The sequence below is a fragment of the Oreochromis niloticus genome, linkage group LG19, assembly GCF_001858045.2.
Source record: "Oreochromis niloticus isolate F11D_XX linkage group LG19, O_niloticus_UMD_NMBU, whole genome shotgun sequence".
NCBI classification, from domain to species: Eukaryota; Metazoa; Chordata; class Actinopteri; order Cichliformes; family Cichlidae; genus Oreochromis; species Oreochromis niloticus.
In genome coordinates, this window is record NC_031983.2 from 30,301,627 (window position 1) to 30,320,665 (window position 19,039).

The 19,039-nt window shown below is 49.4% G+C and overlaps 2 protein-coding genes across 4 annotated transcripts in view; one reads left to right on the forward strand and one right to left on the reverse strand.

Moving 5' to 3' along the window:
* trappc12 (trafficking protein particle complex subunit 12) overlaps positions 1-8,906 on the reverse strand; it is a 30,282-nt gene extending 21,376 nt beyond the window's left edge. Inside the window, 3 exon segments of the mRNA XM_019348567.2 lie at positions 5,863-5,979; positions 6,096-7,355; positions 8,793-8,906. Coding sequence (XP_019204112.1) covers positions 5,863-5,979; positions 6,096-7,346 — 1,368 coding nt within the window. The 5' untranslated portion in view covers positions 7,347-7,355; positions 8,793-8,906.
* A 44-nt stretch (positions 8,907-8,950) lies between these two features.
* The window catches only part of eipr1 (EARP complex and GARP complex interacting protein 1), a 45,587-nt gene continuing 35,498 nt past the window's right edge, over positions 8,951-19,039 (forward strand). For 2 of the 3 annotated variants that reach the window (XM_019348575.2, XM_003457191.4), the window contains exons 1-4: positions 8,951-9,116; positions 9,226-9,309; positions 14,689-14,821; positions 17,618-17,774. In XM_019348575.2, the coding sequence (XP_019204120.1) occupies positions 9,075-9,116; positions 9,226-9,309; positions 14,689-14,821; positions 17,618-17,774 (416 nt within the window). In that variant the 5' untranslated portion in view covers positions 8,951-9,074. Of the gene's footprint in view, positions 9,117-9,225; positions 9,310-14,688; positions 14,822-17,617; positions 17,775-19,039 lie in introns of those variants that run through there. The other variant, XM_019348576.2, reaches the window with a different exon arrangement.

Below are 19,039 nucleotides of genomic sequence, written 5' to 3' on the forward strand. Positions count from 1 at the left end.
AACCCACCTTGGCGGGTCAGACAGACACACCCCTATAATCACTGCAGCGACCCGGCAGCTGCAGCCGGCTTTGATATCATTGCTCTAACCTTTACTTGTCATTATCATAACCTTTCTACGTAGCTGTCATTTCCTCCGTCGTTACACCTCCGCGCCGCCGAGCTCGCAGTAATGCACTGTCAGCTTCTGCGGTGCTGAAGGGCACGTTTAAGCCTTCCTGCCAGTTGTTTTCACCTTGCTGTGTTTATGTAGGCTGCAGCCGTACGCTCACACCTGTTGTGAAAGTGCAGCTTAGCTCACCAGGCTGCCAACATGGAGGACGACACCAGGTTATTACAACCGCTGCTGATCGGACCGCCTCACGCCAATCAGCCGCAACATGAAAAGCACTCGTGTGACGTTGTCTAGGTCAGCCTAGACCGTCACCTGGCGTTGGTCACGGGGACGGTGCTGCACCGAAATCTCAGCCATGGTAAACCTCAGATTGCCATGGTAACCTGTAGTCTGCATGGAAGACGCAAACCTGTCTGCAGAAGGTCGCCAACTACTCACAGAACAGTAGTCCACTTTGTCCCAGCTTTCTCGCCTCATCCTCAACCAATCAGACAGCTGATTCTGCCAGAGGCGTCTTCCTGTTAAAGTTCTTTCTTCTCACTCTCACCAAGGTCAGGGGTCATCTGATGGTTGGGGTGTCTCAATATTACTGTAGGGCCTTTATGTTAGAATAACTGTTACTGTTGTTGTAAGTTAAGTTCACCTTCAAAGTAAAAGTCGCATCTTTATAAAGGGGAACTTTTACTTTGAAGGCAGACGCTGCCAGTTGCGAGCAGCTGGTAGTGTCTAAATCTTCCACGCACACTACGAGCAACCACAGCCATCATGCAGGGATCAAATCAATCACAAAGAGGTTGTCGGTGCAGCAGCAACCTCTCGCCAACCAGTTGCTACTGAAAACCAGCGCAGTCTAAGCTTGGCCACACAGCTGATTATCATTAAGTCTTATTTATAAAAACAGACTTAAAATGATGATATCAGTTCACTTCACTAAATTTAATTAGAGATGGTCCTACGACTAATTTCTTAATCGACTAAATGAAGGAAAAAGAACAATGAGACTAACAGACTCATTTAAAACTGACAAACTCTCAGATATTAAGTGAAATTTAACAACCGTTTAATGGAAAATGTCAGAAACTAAGAACAAAGTCGTGTATTATGAACGATGCACACTGGTCAAAAATTCATGATGGCCACCTTAATAAAGGTTCAAATCTAAAACAACAAAATAATAAAACATTCAGCTGTTTTCTTCCGCTTATCTGAAGTCGAGCTGGGGGAACGCCCGGGAGCCGACAGCCTTAGTCGTCTCCTTTCCATGTGGAGGAGCAGCGGATCTCCCCTGAACGCCTCCATAACGACTGAACTCCTCACCGTATCGCACGGCAGAGTGCGTCCACCTCTTTTCCAACGCTCTCACGTATCTGCGATCTGATTGTAATACTGTTCACAAACACATGAGGCGCAGTCTCAACAACGCTGCTCCATCTGGTGGCAGGAGGCTGCGTAACACTTCACCGGCACTGGTCATCCATTAAAATTTTAACAATGAGATTAAACGACTCGCTATTCTGGTACCGACGAGCGACAACAGCGACGATTAGTCAGCTAGTCCTGGATTTTTTTCCCCCTCGCACCCGAAGCTGAAGTATTTTTGCGTGATCTTTACTGCGATGCTCTTTTTATGTTTTTATGTTTAATAAAAATGAAAAAAAAGTCTGTCGTTTCTCCTCCACATGAACAGAAATCAGACGTGATCAGGGAAAAAAGCACGTTTGATTATTTTTACTTTTCGATTCCCCGCTGTGCAGATAACTGAAGAGTAGTAACTGTAATCAGATTACTGAATAACAGCACAGTGGTGTGTGCCAGCAGCTCTGATGTCCTCGTTCATCAGCTGAGAGCAGAGAGGCCGACGCCAAGAGTCAGAGAGAGAGAGGAAGTGCAGACTCGCGACCCTCCAGTGAGTGTGTTCAGTGTGTGTTTGTGTCCTCGCTGCACATGTGTGTGTGCATGAACAGTGGCAGTGGGTGCAGTCACACTCTGGCTCTGCAGCATGACTCATTTTGCCAGCTCATAGCGGCCTCTGCATCACACAGGACGCCGCACGGCAGGATAAAGCTCAGCGACGAGTGTCAACCGAGCAAAAGGCTTCACACACACACGCGCAAACACACACACACACACACACACACACGCGCAAACACACACACACACACACACCATCCATCCTCTGTTTCTACGTGACTGATCAGCTGTCTTTAAAGGCATCACTCTTCAGCAGGCTGCACCTTTAATGGCCTAAAGCTTTCTGACATTTGCACTTCCCTAAGTGTGCACGTGTGTGTGTGTGTGTGTGTGCGTGTGTATGCCTGCGTGCATTCACATCCTCTCGTTTTCTGAATCTTAACCTCCCCTCCCAGCTCAGCGAGCTACATCGCCTACGACAGCTTTGATCTACGAGTTTGTTTGATCTTGGAAGTTTGAAAATTTCATAATTTATTGGTAAGTAAATCATCTGAATGCGAGTAGATGGTCGTAGATGGAGGAGGCAGATGGTGTCGGATCCATTCATCAGCCGGAGTGACTCAGTGCTCCATTATTATGTCAGCAACGCCACACAAGCTCCTTATTAAGCAGGATGTAGCGAGCAGAGATGTCGTCCTTCAGCCGGAGGCCGCGGGTTCAAGTCCGTGTTGGAAATCATCTGCCTCACAGAACAAAAGCAAGACGCCGAATCCGAGGCGGCAGCAGAAGGAAAGAAAGCCGCCTTGTAGCTCGCACTGACCTTTGAACTCCCTGAGAAAAAAAAGAGGCGAGTGAAAAGAGAAGATCCTTTAAGGCGCTCAAGTATCACATTATGTGGGATTTCCAGGTCTGTGGCACCGAGCCGTGCTGATGTGGAGGAGAAGAATATAAGAGTGAGACGCGTCACAGCGTCTGCACATTCAGCAAAGAGAAGATCTGAAGCTCTTCTGTGTCAGGCAGCTCCACTGAGGACACCACTGCATGACTTCTGACACATCCAGTGTTGCTCAAGCACTTCTGAGAACAACGAAACTTCACCGGCATCTCCTGCAAAAACACAGAGAGCCAGACCTCTGCAACCATCTCCTCCAGCTCCTCTGGGAGGCTTTCCCAGAGCCTCCACCTGTCCAATCATGCAGCCTCTGCAGCCTTGCACAGGACACACCTCCTCAGACTCAAATCCTCAGGTCAACTCAGAGCTCCGACATCGTTCAGCTCATTTCTGCTGCGTCTATCCTGGAGCTTGTTTTTTGGTCTCTGCCCACAGCTTGTGGTCACGGATCGACCAGCAGCTTTGTCTTCTGCACAACAGACCAGTACAGCGTCCGCATCACTGTCGAGCAGCCCGGTTCAGACTGGGCACTCTGCCCTCTTCCAGGTTTGAGCTTTGAGGTGCCGACTGAACTGCAAACCGCCCCAATGAAAGCTGGGGGTCGTCGCTCTAAAGGCCTTTACTCCGAGCAAACGGCACGAAACCGCACATTAACAGGTCATACAATAACGGTGCACGCTGAGCTACAAGCACACTTATTCCCAAATGCAGTAGTCTCATCTGAAGGTCACATGAGCTTTGAGGTCTGCAGCGATTGACTCTCCAGAAAGTCGGTGACCTCTGAGCACAGGTGAGCTGAGCCATTCTTTCATGAATGTTTCTAGTCTTATGTAAACGGTAAACGGACTGCTTCATATTCAACACTTGCCTCATTCACACTTCTAGGCTCGTTCTATGGATTATATATGTTATCTACGTGCCCTGGATGGCTGTGTGAAAACCCCGTATGATGACAACTTCCAACCCAGAACAGGGACCGCAGGGACCCGTCCTGGACCCAGGTCTGCTGTAGCTCCAGGTCTCAGCCAATGGGCTCTGATCAGAACAGCCAGGAGGAGGAGTCACAGGGATCCCGAAGCGCTCCACGTGCAGGAGCAGCTTTGGAGCTTTCAGTCTTTCACATAATGATATAACTGTTCAATAAACAAGGTTGTTGTTTTACAGACATTGTTATCAGCTCGCCTCCAATAATCTAAGATCCAAACACAGCAGGAGGGCAGCGCGAGCAGCGACCTCCAGGAAAACGAAGGCCATCTGTGACATCAGGGCGGCTGCATCCATCTTTCATACGCTCTGTGGGTAAAAGTTGTGAGTCCAGGCGAAGCCTGCTTTGATGCTCGCTCTCTCTGCTCGTCATTCATCGGCGAGCCCGCATCACCTTCCTGCCTCGCCGTCTCTCCTGCTCCGGGGAGCCACCCACACCAATCAGCAGACAGCGTATGATCCTCACACACTCACCTACGCCATATACTGCAGCTGACTGCAGGCTGAAAGCACCATATCGAGAGTGTGTGTGTGTGTGTGTGTGTGTGTGTGTGTGTGTGTGTGTGTGTGTGTGTACACCAAGTCCAGAAGGCCCTTGAAATATGCACAGCAGTCCTATGCATAATACATGGGCACAGCAGGAAGAGAGAACTTGTGAGCCGAGTGGATCTCCACCTCTCCATCTCTCCACTCCACCTCTCCTCCTCCTCCTCTCTCCATCACTGCTGCTGCTGCTGCTGTGCATATGTTTTAAATAACAAGCGTCTCTCAGGGTCGTTTGTGGGTCAGAAATGATGATGGAGGGAACGCACAAGGGCTGCAGAGGTAGACGAGAGATGGATGGTGGCAGCAGCGGAGGGAATGAGGTGAGACTGCACGGTCACAAAGACACACACACGCATTTTTATGCTTGGCAGGAGAAGAAACAGGATATGAAGAGAAGGGAGGCGAATGATTCACTGTTTTCAGTCAGCTGAGACCGAAAGCAGCCAGCGGCTTCAGCAGAAACGCCGACTGTCAGGAGGTCAGACAGGCTGCAGCCGCCGCGGGACGCCGAGCGCCGCTTTACTCGTTTACCTCCAGAAAGCTCCTGCAGGACAGCACGAGCTCTCAGAGCCTTGCAGCCGCCGCCGAGGAGCCTGGTGCAAGAATTACAAATGCACAGAGTGACCTGTTTTCTAGACCAGCGTTTACAGTCCATCCGCAAAAGCTGCCTGAGCCCTTCTGGTTACAATCAGAGCTGCAGATATGCTTTCAAACAACTCCATGAATTCAACTTAAAACGCACACTGTTCAAATTATGCACAACAACAACAGTAAAACCATCTCCTGCTCTTCAAATCTGCCTCTCCAGTGTCACCTGACCCAAGAAAGGTCACCTTCCTGTTCTCTGGGACGATTTCTATGATGTGCCTCTGTGGTGTTCATGGACCCGTGTGTGCACAACACCACTGTTTATGTGATCAGGCAGGTAAACACGAGTGGCCCACCTGAGTCTGTGATCACCATGTGGGTGACTTTCTTTGGGTGGAGCCAAAGGGTGTAAGACTGTGTTTTTTCTCTCTTCATGGACACGAGTAATCACTTTGCACGTCACCGTGGAAACCAAGACAACAAAAAACTTTTATTTTAAAGTGAATCAGGATCTTTTCCTAAACTCAGCCACGCTGAAAGTCTGCCACGTGTATGACTTCAAGCGAAATGATTGGCTGCTCCACCCACTCCTCCAACCTGCTGGTTTGACCTTTTTCACCGTTTCAAACAGGAAACTATTAACTTTGTGTACAATGAAAAGAATCAGCACAAATCAGAGCAACGAAATCCTGTCCAGAAACCAAAATCAGCAGATTTCTCAGGTTAGTGCAGAGTTAAAGACGACACCGCGCAGGTGGAGGAGAACGCCAGCTCCACGCACACGTGAACGTCGAGCGATGCTCTGCTCACAAACTAAAGGGACTCACAATGAGCTGTTTGAGGCCGTTGAAGGACTGATCCACGGAGTTGGCTGTGAGGACCTGACGCTTCGCGGCCGCCGCCTCTCCCAGGAAACGGAGCATGAGGTCCTTGACGGCGTCGCCCTGTTTTTAAAAACACAGAAATTCAACATCATCCAAAAGCAACAAGACAGAAACGTCCTCGCAGTCACCTGAACACGAGCATGGTGGGTTTACTGCTGAGCGGTCAGAGTTTCTACCTGCAGGTTGTCAAACTTGAGTCCTGGCATGGTCAGTCTGCTGCTCTCCAAGTAGGCGGGGCCATACTGCTGCGTTGCCACGGAGATTAGCACCTTCCTGGTCTCCTCGCACGGCAGCCAGGCATCGTGGCGCCTGTCCGCCTCGTTCAGGCTCAGCGCCGTCGCGAACGGGTCGTCGCTGCCTGAAAACAGCTGGTTGAAGGGCTGTGGTGGGGCAGCTGGAGCTGAGGTGGGGGCGGAGCCTGGAGCTGAGGCTGTTTGAGGTGTGGGTGGCTGGAGCTTGGGGGATGGTTCAGCAGGGGCGAACGCTGAGCTCGGCGTGGGAGCGCCAGAGTCCAGGGTCCCTCCGGGGGTGGAGATGGAGGAGGAGGTGGAGGAGAGCTGGCGCTCGGGTGCGTGGGCGGAGCCTGGAGGGATCTCCGCATTGGGGTTGGACACGGAGATGAAGGAAGAGGGGGCGGTAAAGGAGTCGAAGAAGTCGGACGCCGGGTTGGTCTGTCCATTATCTGTGAAGAACTTGCTGAGGCTCGGGCTGGGCTGGCACACAAGCGGCCCTCCCATCTTATTGGGCGTCACGACGTCTTCGCCGCCGCCCATGCTGAAGCTGGGCGACTTGATGAGGGTGGGCTGGAAGCCGTCGGGCACTAGAGACTTGGGCTGGGTGCCCTGGCTGAATATGGTGCACACGGGGACAGGCTCGTCCTTCGGTTTGGTCGCTCTGGCGATCTCCGGTGCCGCTTCCTCGCTGCGACTGTCAGACGGACTCTTCACCTCACCCGGGGAAACGGCGCTGGTCGCCAGCTCCTCTGGTTTTTCCTGCAAGCCTCCTTCCTCCTGCTCCTCCACCGAAACTTTAATCTCAGTCGTATTCTGTCTGATCTCGCTCTGCTCCTCTTGGTTTCCCTCCGCTACGTTCTCCTCCTCCTCACCTCCATCCAGGAGAGAATCGATGGGCACCACGTCATCCTCCTCGCTGTTATTGGGCGAATCAGAAATCATGACGCTTTCCATCATCTGGTCGTTGAGCTTGTCCATGAGGCTCTCTGAGGGTGTGGCACTGCTGTCGTCCTGTGGTGTGGCAAAGTCCCGACCTAGATCGATGCTGTCCTCCTGGGGCAAACCGCCGTCTGTGGGTGGAGTCTGACCTATGGTCGCCTCAGAAGGGGCCGGAGCTGAGACTTCCTGGTTTACATCCTCCACGGCGATGTCCAAGGTGACCGGCCGCTGGGCGTGAGCTTCCCCGCTGTCCATCTCACTGCTCTGCACACAGAAACACACAAACACATGAACCAACAAGTCCTCTCATTGTCGTGTGGCGTTCCCTAGAAGCAGAAACACTCATTTCCTGTCATTCTTTATTTTTTTCAAGTTTTATTACAGGTCTCTGCATCGCAGGACAGAAACATCAGGTGAAAGAGTTATGATGTGTAATTTATGCCTGTAGAGGAAAACTACAAGCTGGAAACAAGTAGAAAGATGTTTTTATGGTTAGTGACATCATCTCACTGTTGCTGTAACGTGAACTGTAAAACTAAACTTTTATAAAGTGTGACTGTCAAAACTGTGTAAAAGATAACAAAACAGAGATTCAGTCATTAAGACTCCAAATTTTTGTGACAACTTTAAACTTTCAAAGATGTTTAAAGAATACAGTGAGAGCTGGGACTGCAAAGCAGCCGTGCCAATGGCAGGAACACAAGTTCCACCCTCACTGCTTCCACAGGAATTAAGAGGATGAGACGCAGGGAAGCATTGCTAATCAAATGCATTTATTAACTGATCATCATCAGGGTGAGCACCTCTATAAAACGAGAAGTTGTGGCAGTTTGCAGGTCTGGAGCATTCAGATGTGTTCATGCAATGACACAATCTTCTCAGGAGTGGACGGCCCAGCAAATTCACCCCGACGATGCTCAGGGTACCAGAAAAAGCTGCATCTGAACAAAACACGAGACCTCTGGAACAAACGAGACCAAAGTGCAGCTCAGAGAGTTTTGCATGAACGAATGCTGCAAACCTCAACGACCTGAAGAAGAGCGGACCAAAGCGCGCCCACAGTGATGACACAGACCGATCACTGCAGGTGTTTATTTAATAGACCTCCAAAGAAACAGGCTGTAGTTACTGTGTCCTGATATTTTTACCATGACTGTAGGATCTGTAACCTCTGAGGGTGTCTGAGGCTACCTCGATTAAACCGTGGTTAAACATGTGGTTGCAGTGACCTCTGGGCCAGCGCAGCTTGGTTTCTGCCCGTCAGCTCTTTAAACAGCCTCCAGGAAGCCTCTGGTGTGGCTTATTTTGAATGTCAGACATCTAAAATCAACATGAATCCCACTTCCTGTAGTCTCATCGCTTCCTGTAACTGTAAACACAGCATGCTGTTTCTGTCAGCACTGAGCTGCAGCTCCAGAGCTGTTCGGCCTTTTATTCACGATTACACAGGAGCCGGTACTCGGATTACCGAGTCGGTAAAACCGGTTATTGGGTCGTTTCTGTCTGTCATGCTAGTGCTACTTTAGCCAGCTAGCTCAGCATAGCCAACCTAGCCGGGCTGCTAACTGTCACATGCCGCTAACAGTGTTTTCAAACGGCGCAGAGCGTCTTCAGCTGCTCCGCTCCCGCTAACATCACCGCACAAAGAGCTGCAAACGAATAAAAGAGCAGGAAGAGAAGCAGGACGGACTGTTTACCTACCGTACTGCAACCTGACAGACGCGCCTGTAACACGCATGCGCCACACAGTACAGCTACTAGTACGGTGCGTCAGAGAGGACACGTTTCATGTTTACTATTCCGGATCTTCTTCTACGTTGTTTTTAAAGCGTAATGTGTCGTCACACGGCCGTCGTTGCGCATGCGTTTTAAATCGCGGAAGTGAGGCGCTGTGTTGTGTTTGGAGCAGAAAGGAGCGCAGAGGTGCTTTTTGAGCGAAGCTTTTCATTAAAAGAATCAAACCTCGCAGAGGACGGAGCGCAGATGGAGGACGACGCTCCCGTCATTTACGGGCTCGAGTTTCAGGTGCTGCTGCTTCACTGAGGCTCCATTCATTCCCGTCGAGCTGTCTGACAGCTGTCTCTGCGCTGTAATCCTGTATGTAATCCTTACTCTGTACTTCGTTACTCCGCAGGCTCGAGCTCTTACGGCGCAGACAGCTGAGACCGACGCTGTTCGCTTCCTCGTGGGCACGCAGTCACTCAAGTTTGACAACCAGGTGAGAAGCACCTGTCCACAGGTGACAGAGAGATCGGGATTAGGCAAAATCACGTAAATACTAAAAACAGGGAGGCGTGGAAACATCACAACAGAAACACTTCAGTAATTTTTAATATTCGTACAGTCCCAAAATATATGGTAGTGATGTACTGCCTCAGAGCCACAGAGCCTCCGTCATCATAGTGCGCCTTTGGAGCTGGGGTAATAAAAACACGGCAAACCTTTTCCAGCAGAGCTCCTTCCACACCGGGATTCCTGCTTTTCCAATGAAATAAACAGATGTGTTGCCATTCTTCCTCTGTGGTCACTGCACCCCTCTTTCTCCCATCTTTCCTTTATGGACTTCATTGAACACTTGTTGAAGTAATGAAGACTTTTGTATACTTGTGAGATTACACCTTTCTTCATTTCTGACTTATAATGATAATGGATTGGATTCATATAGCACTTTTCAAGGCACCCAAAGCGCTTTACAATGCCACTATTCATTCACTCTCACATTCACATACTGGTGGAGGCAGCTACTGCTGTAGCCACAGCTGCCCTGGGGCAGACTGACAGAGGCGAGGCTGCCATATCGCACCATCGGCCCCTCTGGCCAACACCAGTAGGCGGTAGGGTAAGGTGTCTTGCCCAAGGACACAGCGACCAGGACAGAGAGGATCGAACCGGCGACCTTCCAGTTGCAGATACGCTTCCCAACCCCCTGAGCCACGGTCGCCCCGATATATATTATAAGCCTTTATAAAGGCTTTATAAAGATAAACGGCTTCGCTGTAGTGGTTCTTTGAGTTTTAATATTTTGAGTATAGAAGTTTCTTAACTGAACAGCAGCCAGTATTAAAGGTTCCAGGCAGAAAACTCAGACAGTCTCCAAGAATAAAGACACAAACTGATGGAAAAAACTCGTAGAAATTAATTTTATTCATCACTGAATCACAGCTAAGATTTAAATTTCCTTTCACTTTGTGACTTTAACAGGTTTCCTGCTTACAATGGGCCTTTAAAGCTGATTACACACATAACCATGTAAATAAGGAGTGTGTTTATTTTAGTAAAAACAAAGAAATACACCTTTTAGCCCCTGAGTCATCTCAAGTCCAGACCCCAGCCACCTCCTCCCACTCATCCAGGGGAGCACCGAGGTGTCTGGGTCCGCCTCAGGGCTCCTCAGAGTAGGACATTTATGAAACGGCTCGCCCAGGAGACGTCCTGGTCTCAGTGTGGAGGAGCAGCGGCTCTGCTCCGAGCTCCTGAACTCCTCACCTGATCTCTAAGGGAGGGGCCAGCCGCCCTTCAGAGGAAGCTCCTTTTGCCTGCTTGTATCTGCAGTCTTGTTCCTTTGGTTCCTGCTCTGCTTCTGTCTCCTCCGTGAAGCCCCACCTTACCGTGCAGAGGTGTGTGTGTGTGTGTCCCAGTGTTGTCAGGGTGCTTTTGTCCCCTGTTAGGGTCTCCAGGACACCTGGAAACAATGCTTCTGAACTGTGTCTGTACATAAATATGAGTATTTAAACGTTCATGCAAATGAAGTTTAATGAGGTTTAATGCAGGGGTGTCCAACTCCAGACCTCAAGAGCTACTGTCCTGCAGCTCTTCAGCATGCCATCAAGGCTTGATAACAAGCCATTCATTTGATTCAGGTGTTTCGAAACAAGGATGCATCTGAAAGCTGCAGGACTGGAGGTGGACACCCCTGGTTTGATGTGTTTGAAAAGACTCAGCAGGTTTGGATGAATTTTCTGTGCCACGCTGACAAGATGCAGGAAATTAAAGTTCAGTGTTTCTACAGACCTCCAAACCAGGGGTCAAAGTTCAGATATGTAAAGTAATCAGGACCCTCAAGCCTCCATCAGTGTGTTAGCATCCTCAGAGACGCTGTGTTACAGGCAGCTGAAGGCTTTTATTAACATGGTTTATGAGTTTGTAACCATGCTATAGAGTCTATATTCACCTTCAAAGATATTGATGATTAATTATGTGTTCAATGGTTATATTTAGAATTAATATCAGCTCCTCTCCACACGGACTTCTGAACTGTTTCTGTGTGTGTGTGTGTGTGTGGTGCAGGAAGAATGAGAGCATGCATGCACATCTTGCAGAGGTCATTACGGAGACAGATGACAGAAACAGTTGGCTCTAAACGGGGGAGAAATAATTAGCTGTGTGAGAGCGAGGGAGAGATTTGTGCCTTGAATAAGCGAGCCTGTTTCCTGGCAGACGTCAGTGTGAAAACAGTCTGGCACCGAGCGCAGACGCGCTGCAGTCCAAGTCTTGTGTAGCGAGGCTAACGCGCAGCTCGTCGGGAACGGTGACAACGCGTCCCGGTCGATCTGCGGGATTTCTTATTGCGTGCCCGAGCGCCGTCCTCCTAAACCTGCTGCAGATTTCAGTCGTTTGTTCAGCAGGCTGTTTGCTTTAAAGGCCGACGGTGAGACGTGTCAGTCCCGATGACATCAGAGGACGGTCAGCTGATTCCAGCTTTACCTTCATACCGTGAACATGTTCCAGGCCCTCCAGCTACACACGGGGGGTGGGTCCAGATTTCTAATTATTTTTCGGGCATCATAACTTCACACATGCAGCAGATCTCCACGTGACATGAAACAAAACTGCGACCAGATCAGTTTTACAGCCACTCCAAGAGTCACAGTCAGACTAAAGCATCACTAAAATCTGGCGTGGCTTCATGAAAGATCAGCTGATTGTGGGGGAAAGACTGATTGGTGTAACCTTGAGTCGGTGATGGCTGCAGTCCTCCAGGTAAAATGCCCCCCCCCAACAAAATCAGACAAACTGCTGTGGAGCCAGGTCATCCAGGTGCACCATGTTTGGCCCACCTGCATTTTAAACTACGTGACCAAACTGTCCACATACTTGTGATGACGTGTTGAAGGACGCCCAGAGTGGCTGCTGACCCGTCTGCATTTGTGATCCTGCTGGTTTTACTGGTGTGTCGTGCTGCAGGGCTGCGGGTCCTGTTCTAAAGTCTAACCAGGCTGCTGGACTTTGTTTCCTGAGTTTCTGTGACTCTAACCCCCCACCCCGGATAGCCCCGCCCCTTGGGAGGGGGGGGGGTCATTGAATCGGGAGCGCGGTGGTCGTCAGCACCGGTTCGCTCAGTTTGCTTTGAACTCGCATGAAAAACATTTTTCCGATTGGCATTTGAGCCCCGACAGCTCGTGCTGCAGCCGTAAGCCCGCTGGCCTCTCCACCTCCCATTAAGCGTAATGCGGAGTGGAAATGTCTCCACTCGCCGAGCCCCTCTCAAATCCCTCAGAGACCAGTCGCTGCGGTGACAGATCGGAGGGCGCGCCGGCGTGGCATTTAAGGCCGCTAACGAGATAAAGCGCCCGAGCTTGGCACCTCTCGCCCGCTCGCTGCTCCTCCGCCCTGCTTACTGTCATCAGTGCGGCTAAAGAGCTTTACTGCAGGAGCCCGTGAAGCGGGGGCCACGAGCCAGACTCGTGCGTCCCTCACCCCCTGTATTTTACCAGCTCCTCCTCCTCCTCCTCCTCCTCTTCCTCCCTCCATTGGCACATAATTAAAAGCGCTGGGCCGGTTGCCCGAGCGGCTGAAGGCTGTGAGTCACTCTCCAGGCCTGGAAGAAGGAGGGATAAATCACCTGGGGGAGGAGGGCCGGGACTTCTCTCTCCTCTCACACCTAGGTTCATTGCGGGGGGGGCACCCTATTACCGGGCCCTCCAATTACCCTGTCCCGCCGGCCTGAATTTATTTGTACTGCTCCCCACCGCCATAAAATTATAACTTTGCCTAATAATTTTTTGCTCGTCGCAGTCCAACTCAAGGTTAATAGCCGCCGAGCTGACTTTGAGGAGGCTGAAGGATGCTGCCACTCCTCCTCCACCTCCTCACACCTCCTGCTTTCATCCTCTTGTTCAGCCTGTAAAAGTAGTGCAGGCGAGGGGAGTGGAAGTGCCGGGAAGGAGTTATTGTCCAGCGCAACCCCATTAACGATCCCCCGAGGTGCTGTAAGTGTCTTTCTTATGGGAGAAACCTCCATTAATTGTCTGATCAAACCTTGAGACCCTCACTTTTTTACTGCGGCGCGGGCCCTGAACCGCATTCAATCGAGGACCCTCTCAGAATAGATTTCCATCTAATGAAAGGAGCGCAGCGAGGAGGAGTTTCCATTAACTTCTCCTGGATAAAACTTTGGCTTGTTTGTTGAACTCGTGTGCTGTAAAACACTCAGCGGCGTTTTCAAGTGCGGTCCACCATTACTCCAGCTCACGGCGAAGGCACAGCGACTCGTGAGAGCCTCGCTGGGACGCCGAGTCGGCTGCACTTTTGAAGGACGTTAAACGCAAACTCTTTATGCAAGAATTCACTTCTCATTTCACGGTGAAAAGTGCAGAGTCAGCATCACGTTACACCCCAGAATCAGCTGGTTTCATATATGTACTTTAGCCGCTGCACATTTTACCTTCAAACTATCAATTGTTACATAATTACACACGTGGGTCCAAATTTGGTGTTTTTTAATAGTTTTTCCAGCATTTTTGGTCCATCGTAGCTCCATAAGTACAGGAGACGTCCACGTTACGCCTTCGCGGCTGAAAACATAAAGTCTGTTAAAGTTGGAGCCAAATCAGTTTTACATCCACTCTCAGAGATAAAAATTTCCTGTTGCTGATTCGGTCTGGGTCAGAATCATTTTCCTTAAATGCTTTCTGCTGATAAATGGAAAATGAAACAATATTTTCTTATTTGTTAAGAAGATTTTAAAGGCTTCATTTCATGTCTGTTTAAGTAAAGAGAGGCAGATCGGGAAACGGGCCAAAGCCTGTGAAATGAAGCTTTTGTAAGCAGAGCTCGGAGAAACTTTGTGAAGTTTCCTGAGGAAGCTCTGAGAGAGTTTACAGTTCAGGTGCTGAAGATGACGTCACCGGCCTCCTGCAACGTCCACAGTGTCCACGACTCATCAGTGGGTCGACAGTAGAAGCCGGGGTGGCATCTGGCTAAAGAAGAGAAGGATGACACGTGTCATCTTACTTAGCAGAGCTGTGTAAATACGAGCCAACGCCGCTGAGCCCTCATCGGTTGGCTTTCCTTCCCCGACGTCTCCAGCGTGAATCCAACAGCTCCTCTCAGAGTGTCTTAATCGCTGCTTTGAAGGCCAAATCGAGATGAAGATCTTCAGCCGTGTGAAGTTTACGGGGTAAAAAAAGAAAAAACTGAACCAAAGCGACGTCTGCCTTGAAATTACTTTTACTGTCACATTAAAATAAAAGAGGAACTTTCTTCTTCTTCATTCAGAGGAATCAGAGGAGCTTTGAACTGCAGTCGGTGTGAGTGGAGGGAGGTGCACCGGGTGTTTTTCAGCCTCATCCTCGGCACATCTCTGCTTTTCTTTCAGATCCACATCATTGACTTTGATGATGAGAATAACATCATTAATAAGAACGTCCTTCTGCACCAAGCTGGGGAGATATGGCACATCGGCGCCAGTCCTGCAGATAAGGCTGTGCTTACCACCTGCTATAACAAAAGTGAGTCCCACTGTTTCCTTCTGTCTGTGGCTCCATTCGCTGCCTCTTTATGTTCCTCTTTTTTCTGTGTGCATATATTACATCCTCCTCCTCTTTTTATTTCCACTTCTTATGTCTAATGACCCTGTGCAGCCGCTCTGTCCTCACAGGGCTAACGTCAGCAGCTGCGTTATAAATCAGACTCTGATAGAATCGATACTAATCTGTGAACACGACGAGCCACGTGAGTCTCGCTGTGGCAGGATGAAGGTCACGCAAACGTCTTGTGTGCAGATTGTACGAATTCTTTTTGTTGAACTTTATTTACAGAGAGTCTGCTCCCACGGGCGTGCCGGTAACCGAGCGGGTAAAATGAAAGGAGCCGAGCGGGCCTCGGCTCTTGTGACGGGGAATGCTGTTTTATTTAAAGGGTGCGAGTTTCCACTCTGACGCACATCTGTAAGAGTCTGGGAGACCGACTGCTGCAGATTCCCGTTCCTGCACAATGTAGCAGCTGCTCAGCAGGTCGCAGTTTTACTGCTCGCGTTTTCCAGGAGCGGCGACGCAGAAACCCGAGATCACCCAATCAGAATCTGTCACCACAGGACGCGCCATCTAATCTTCCTGAATAATCAATAATAAAGATGAATAATGTTTGAGTATTTTATCCATAACCTATAAGACTGAATGACTCGTTCACTTTATTGCATTTAGTAGAAGCTTATATGAGGAAAACGGCTGATAAACGAAGCATCTTTGGCGTGAATCAGAAAAATCTGTGCTCAGAAAGACAAAAACCTGAAGTAGAAAATGAATATTCTCCACAAACCCGACAACAAACGGAAGGAAGGATGTAGCAGACGTGTCAGTCAGCACGACACAGCGGGTGAAACCTACTGAGCCAGCTAACCATAAAGTGTCTGCTTTAAACTGAAAACAGGACGGACAAAGATGCCCTCAATAAAAGGTCGTACAGGCGTAAACCATCGCAGTGAGCGCTGCCGTCGCTCTAAAAGGCTTTTTTACACACTGAGCAAGTTAAACTACACAAAATTCAGAATTTTTCAGATTCAAATTTGTCGTTAGGTCTACGCACACGGAAAGCGAAAATGTACCATGAATAAACTGGAGTGGACGAGAATCAGTGGCGAGCTGATCCTGATGTTTCTGAACGACAAAAAGGAAGAAATGCAGATTCTGGTTCGTCTTCTCAGGAACGGGCACAGCAGGGAGGAGTCGCTGGTTCAATCCCAGAGTCGTGCATGCTTCAGGATGTCAGCAGGTCAGTCGGGAATCACTCCAGAGAGCCGGCTGACCCGTAGCCGTGTGTCTGAGGCCAAACAAGTTGCATGTTTCAGTCCCACTGAGCGTTTTGGAGTTGTGAGCGCACTTGTTGCCAAATGCAGTGCTCTAATTGGTCAGATCTGTTTATTCACATGCAAAAAATCAGAAAAACTGAACTTGAGCTGAAACAGTCGATGCCGTAAATTTGTCCTGAGACACGACGTCGTCGCTGTGAGTCCCCAAAATATTTTTAATACATGAGTTGTGAGCCTTGTAATAAGCACTATAATAAATATAATGGGACCCACAGCTAAGAGTGCATGAATCCAGCAGGTGTTTTTGTAACACAGGTGTCGCCCCCTGGTGGCCGTTAACTTCCGGACACTACATCGATCTTTTAGGCTGTTTTTGTTTGTTGCATTGATCCGGATGTTGTGTTTGAGTCTCCCCGAGACGTTCGCCTGGATAAATAAAAGCTTTTAATAAAGCGAGACTGGTGGAGTTTAAGCCCCTCCGGAGGATAGAAGGCGTAGAGGAGACAGCCGTGTCAGGTGGGACTCGGGGCGGATCGCTCTGGGACTGGGTGTAGTCTCCACACTCCCCCCTCCATCTCCGTCTGTCTGTCAGCTGAGTTCTGCACGCTCGAGTTCACAGGATGACAGCCACGGTGGACGGCCCACCACGCGCCGCTGCCCACACAGACACCCGCGCAACACAAATATATAGAAGTACAACAGGCAGCACACTGCAGCACATTAATGCAGGGCTTGCACAGAGCCTCGGCGTTTGCTCGGCCACTTAGTCCAAGCGCGGGCTTGTCTAAAACCACTCAGGAAGTCTGCGGACTCGTGTCGCCATGCTTTTAATTTGACAAATAGGCCCGACGCCTGCCCACGCGCTGCCAATACGTACACCAAAAAGAAATGAGTCTTTCTCTCCCCGTGCTCTCCACCCGCAAAGTTTTAGTCCAATTACTGTATGACTGTACTCTACTCTACATTTACTGCTCTGGTTCCAATTAGCAGCTCCAGCCCTGGCGTGGATGTGCCAAAATAACTCGTTTATTATGTGGATTAGGAAGAGAGTGTAGTCACATTAGTGCCTGTACATCTCACGCACACACTAACAAAGCTTATCCTTATGCTGCAGTCACTGTTTTAACCTGCTTAAGAAGCCACTGGGGATCGTGGAAGGTTTCATTTATTAAGCAGTGATTCAGCTTGAAACTGGTTGACAATGAGGAAAAATAGAAATTCAAAAAAACAAACATTAGCAGTGCTTAGAGGTGGACTACTTTATCCACCTAGAATGTACTCTATGCACTATGTTTGTCATGCAACACTTTTTATTCCCAGAGTTTTACCAAAGTTAAAAGTTTGGCAAAATGTCTTAAAATGTCCTGATTTAGATGTCGGGGACTCGGACCGCTGTCCCCACAGTATAAGTAAAACAAGAACACCCTCCTCCCTAACACTGTGTGTGTGTGTGTGTGTGTGTGTGTGTGTGTGTGTGTGTGTGTGTGCGCGCGCGCAGCCAGCGACAGCAGGGTGGTGTCCTGCGCAGCTGTGTGGCGGATGCCCTCTGACTGGGAGACAGGAAGCCACGAGTCACCTGACGAATCCGCCCACAACCCCCAAACCCTGGAGCTGCTCTGTCACCTAGACGACAGCACCCACGGCAACGCTGCCTGGTAGGTGTTGCCGGGGAACCGCTCAGAGTCGTGGCACAAATGATGCAAGAGCTCCTTTGATCCGCAGTAATGTGTTCGACTGCTTATTAGAAGACGGGTTGTTAATAATAGACTCCAGGACGACCTGCAGCTCACAGAGTCAAATAAACGACAAAAACCAGATTTCAAAGCTTTTCTCTCAATACAAAATATCTTCAGCAAACTTTAGTATCAAACAAGACACTTGTGAGCAATTTATGACCAAAACTCTGCACGGAGCACAACGCAGGCTTTCTAATGAAGGAGGAGGCCGACTTTGAAACAGAGCGGCTGCAGGCGGCTCTCAGGCCTACCTGTCCACATATTTAAAAGCAGCCTGATAACTTTTAAACAGTCCAGGCTAAGATCAGGCTAAGATCAACCAGGCCCCTAACCCTGCTGGGTTAGGGGCCTGGCCTGACATGAAGCTGAGGCTCAATAAAGCTAACACTGGCATGTTAGCACCAAGGTGCAACCTCTGCAGCTGAACAGAGAAGCTCCAAAAGCTGCAGTTCCTCTAACGTCCAGCAGAGGCAGCAGTGAGTCAGTCTCCATAAATAAACATGTTTACAGGACAATACACAAACTGTTTGGGCTCTGAGGATGATTTAAACAGCTGCTGATGAGATGAGGCTTTATGAGGTTTGTGGATGTTTGCTGGTTTTGTTGGGTTTTGTGGATCTGAACACATTTAAACATGCTGTAGACCAGCGGGCTGCAACCCCCAGACCGGTAACGGCCCGTGAGTCGTTTGGTACCGGGCCGCAAGAGTTGAGGAGGACGCTGCTAATAAAGTTACACAATCACACAATGAATTCGCATTTGTTATTATATTTACAAAATGCCACAGTTTTTGTCTTAGTTGTATCATTTTATTTTGTTGTGTTTATCCGCGACACCTTAAAGGCCGGTCCGTGAAAATATTGTGTGACATTGAACCGGTCCGTGGCACAAAAACGAGCTGTTTCGCACTCTGGCATTGACCCCGTGTTGAGCCTGCAGCCTGTGCTGTCGATCTGTACTGCCACCAGAGGGCGCTGTCACAAATAGCTGGTCTGTGGGCCTCTCTCATTCGGGCTTGTGCTGTTGTTGTTCCTGTAAAGCTCCTCGTGCTTCGATCGTAGATGTTTTTTGACGCTTCTCGTCATCAGTTCATTTATCCAACCAATCAGCATTCAGCAAAGCGTCATTGGGAGTGCATGCTACCATGAAACCCGTCACGCCTCTCATGTGGACTGCATGCGACC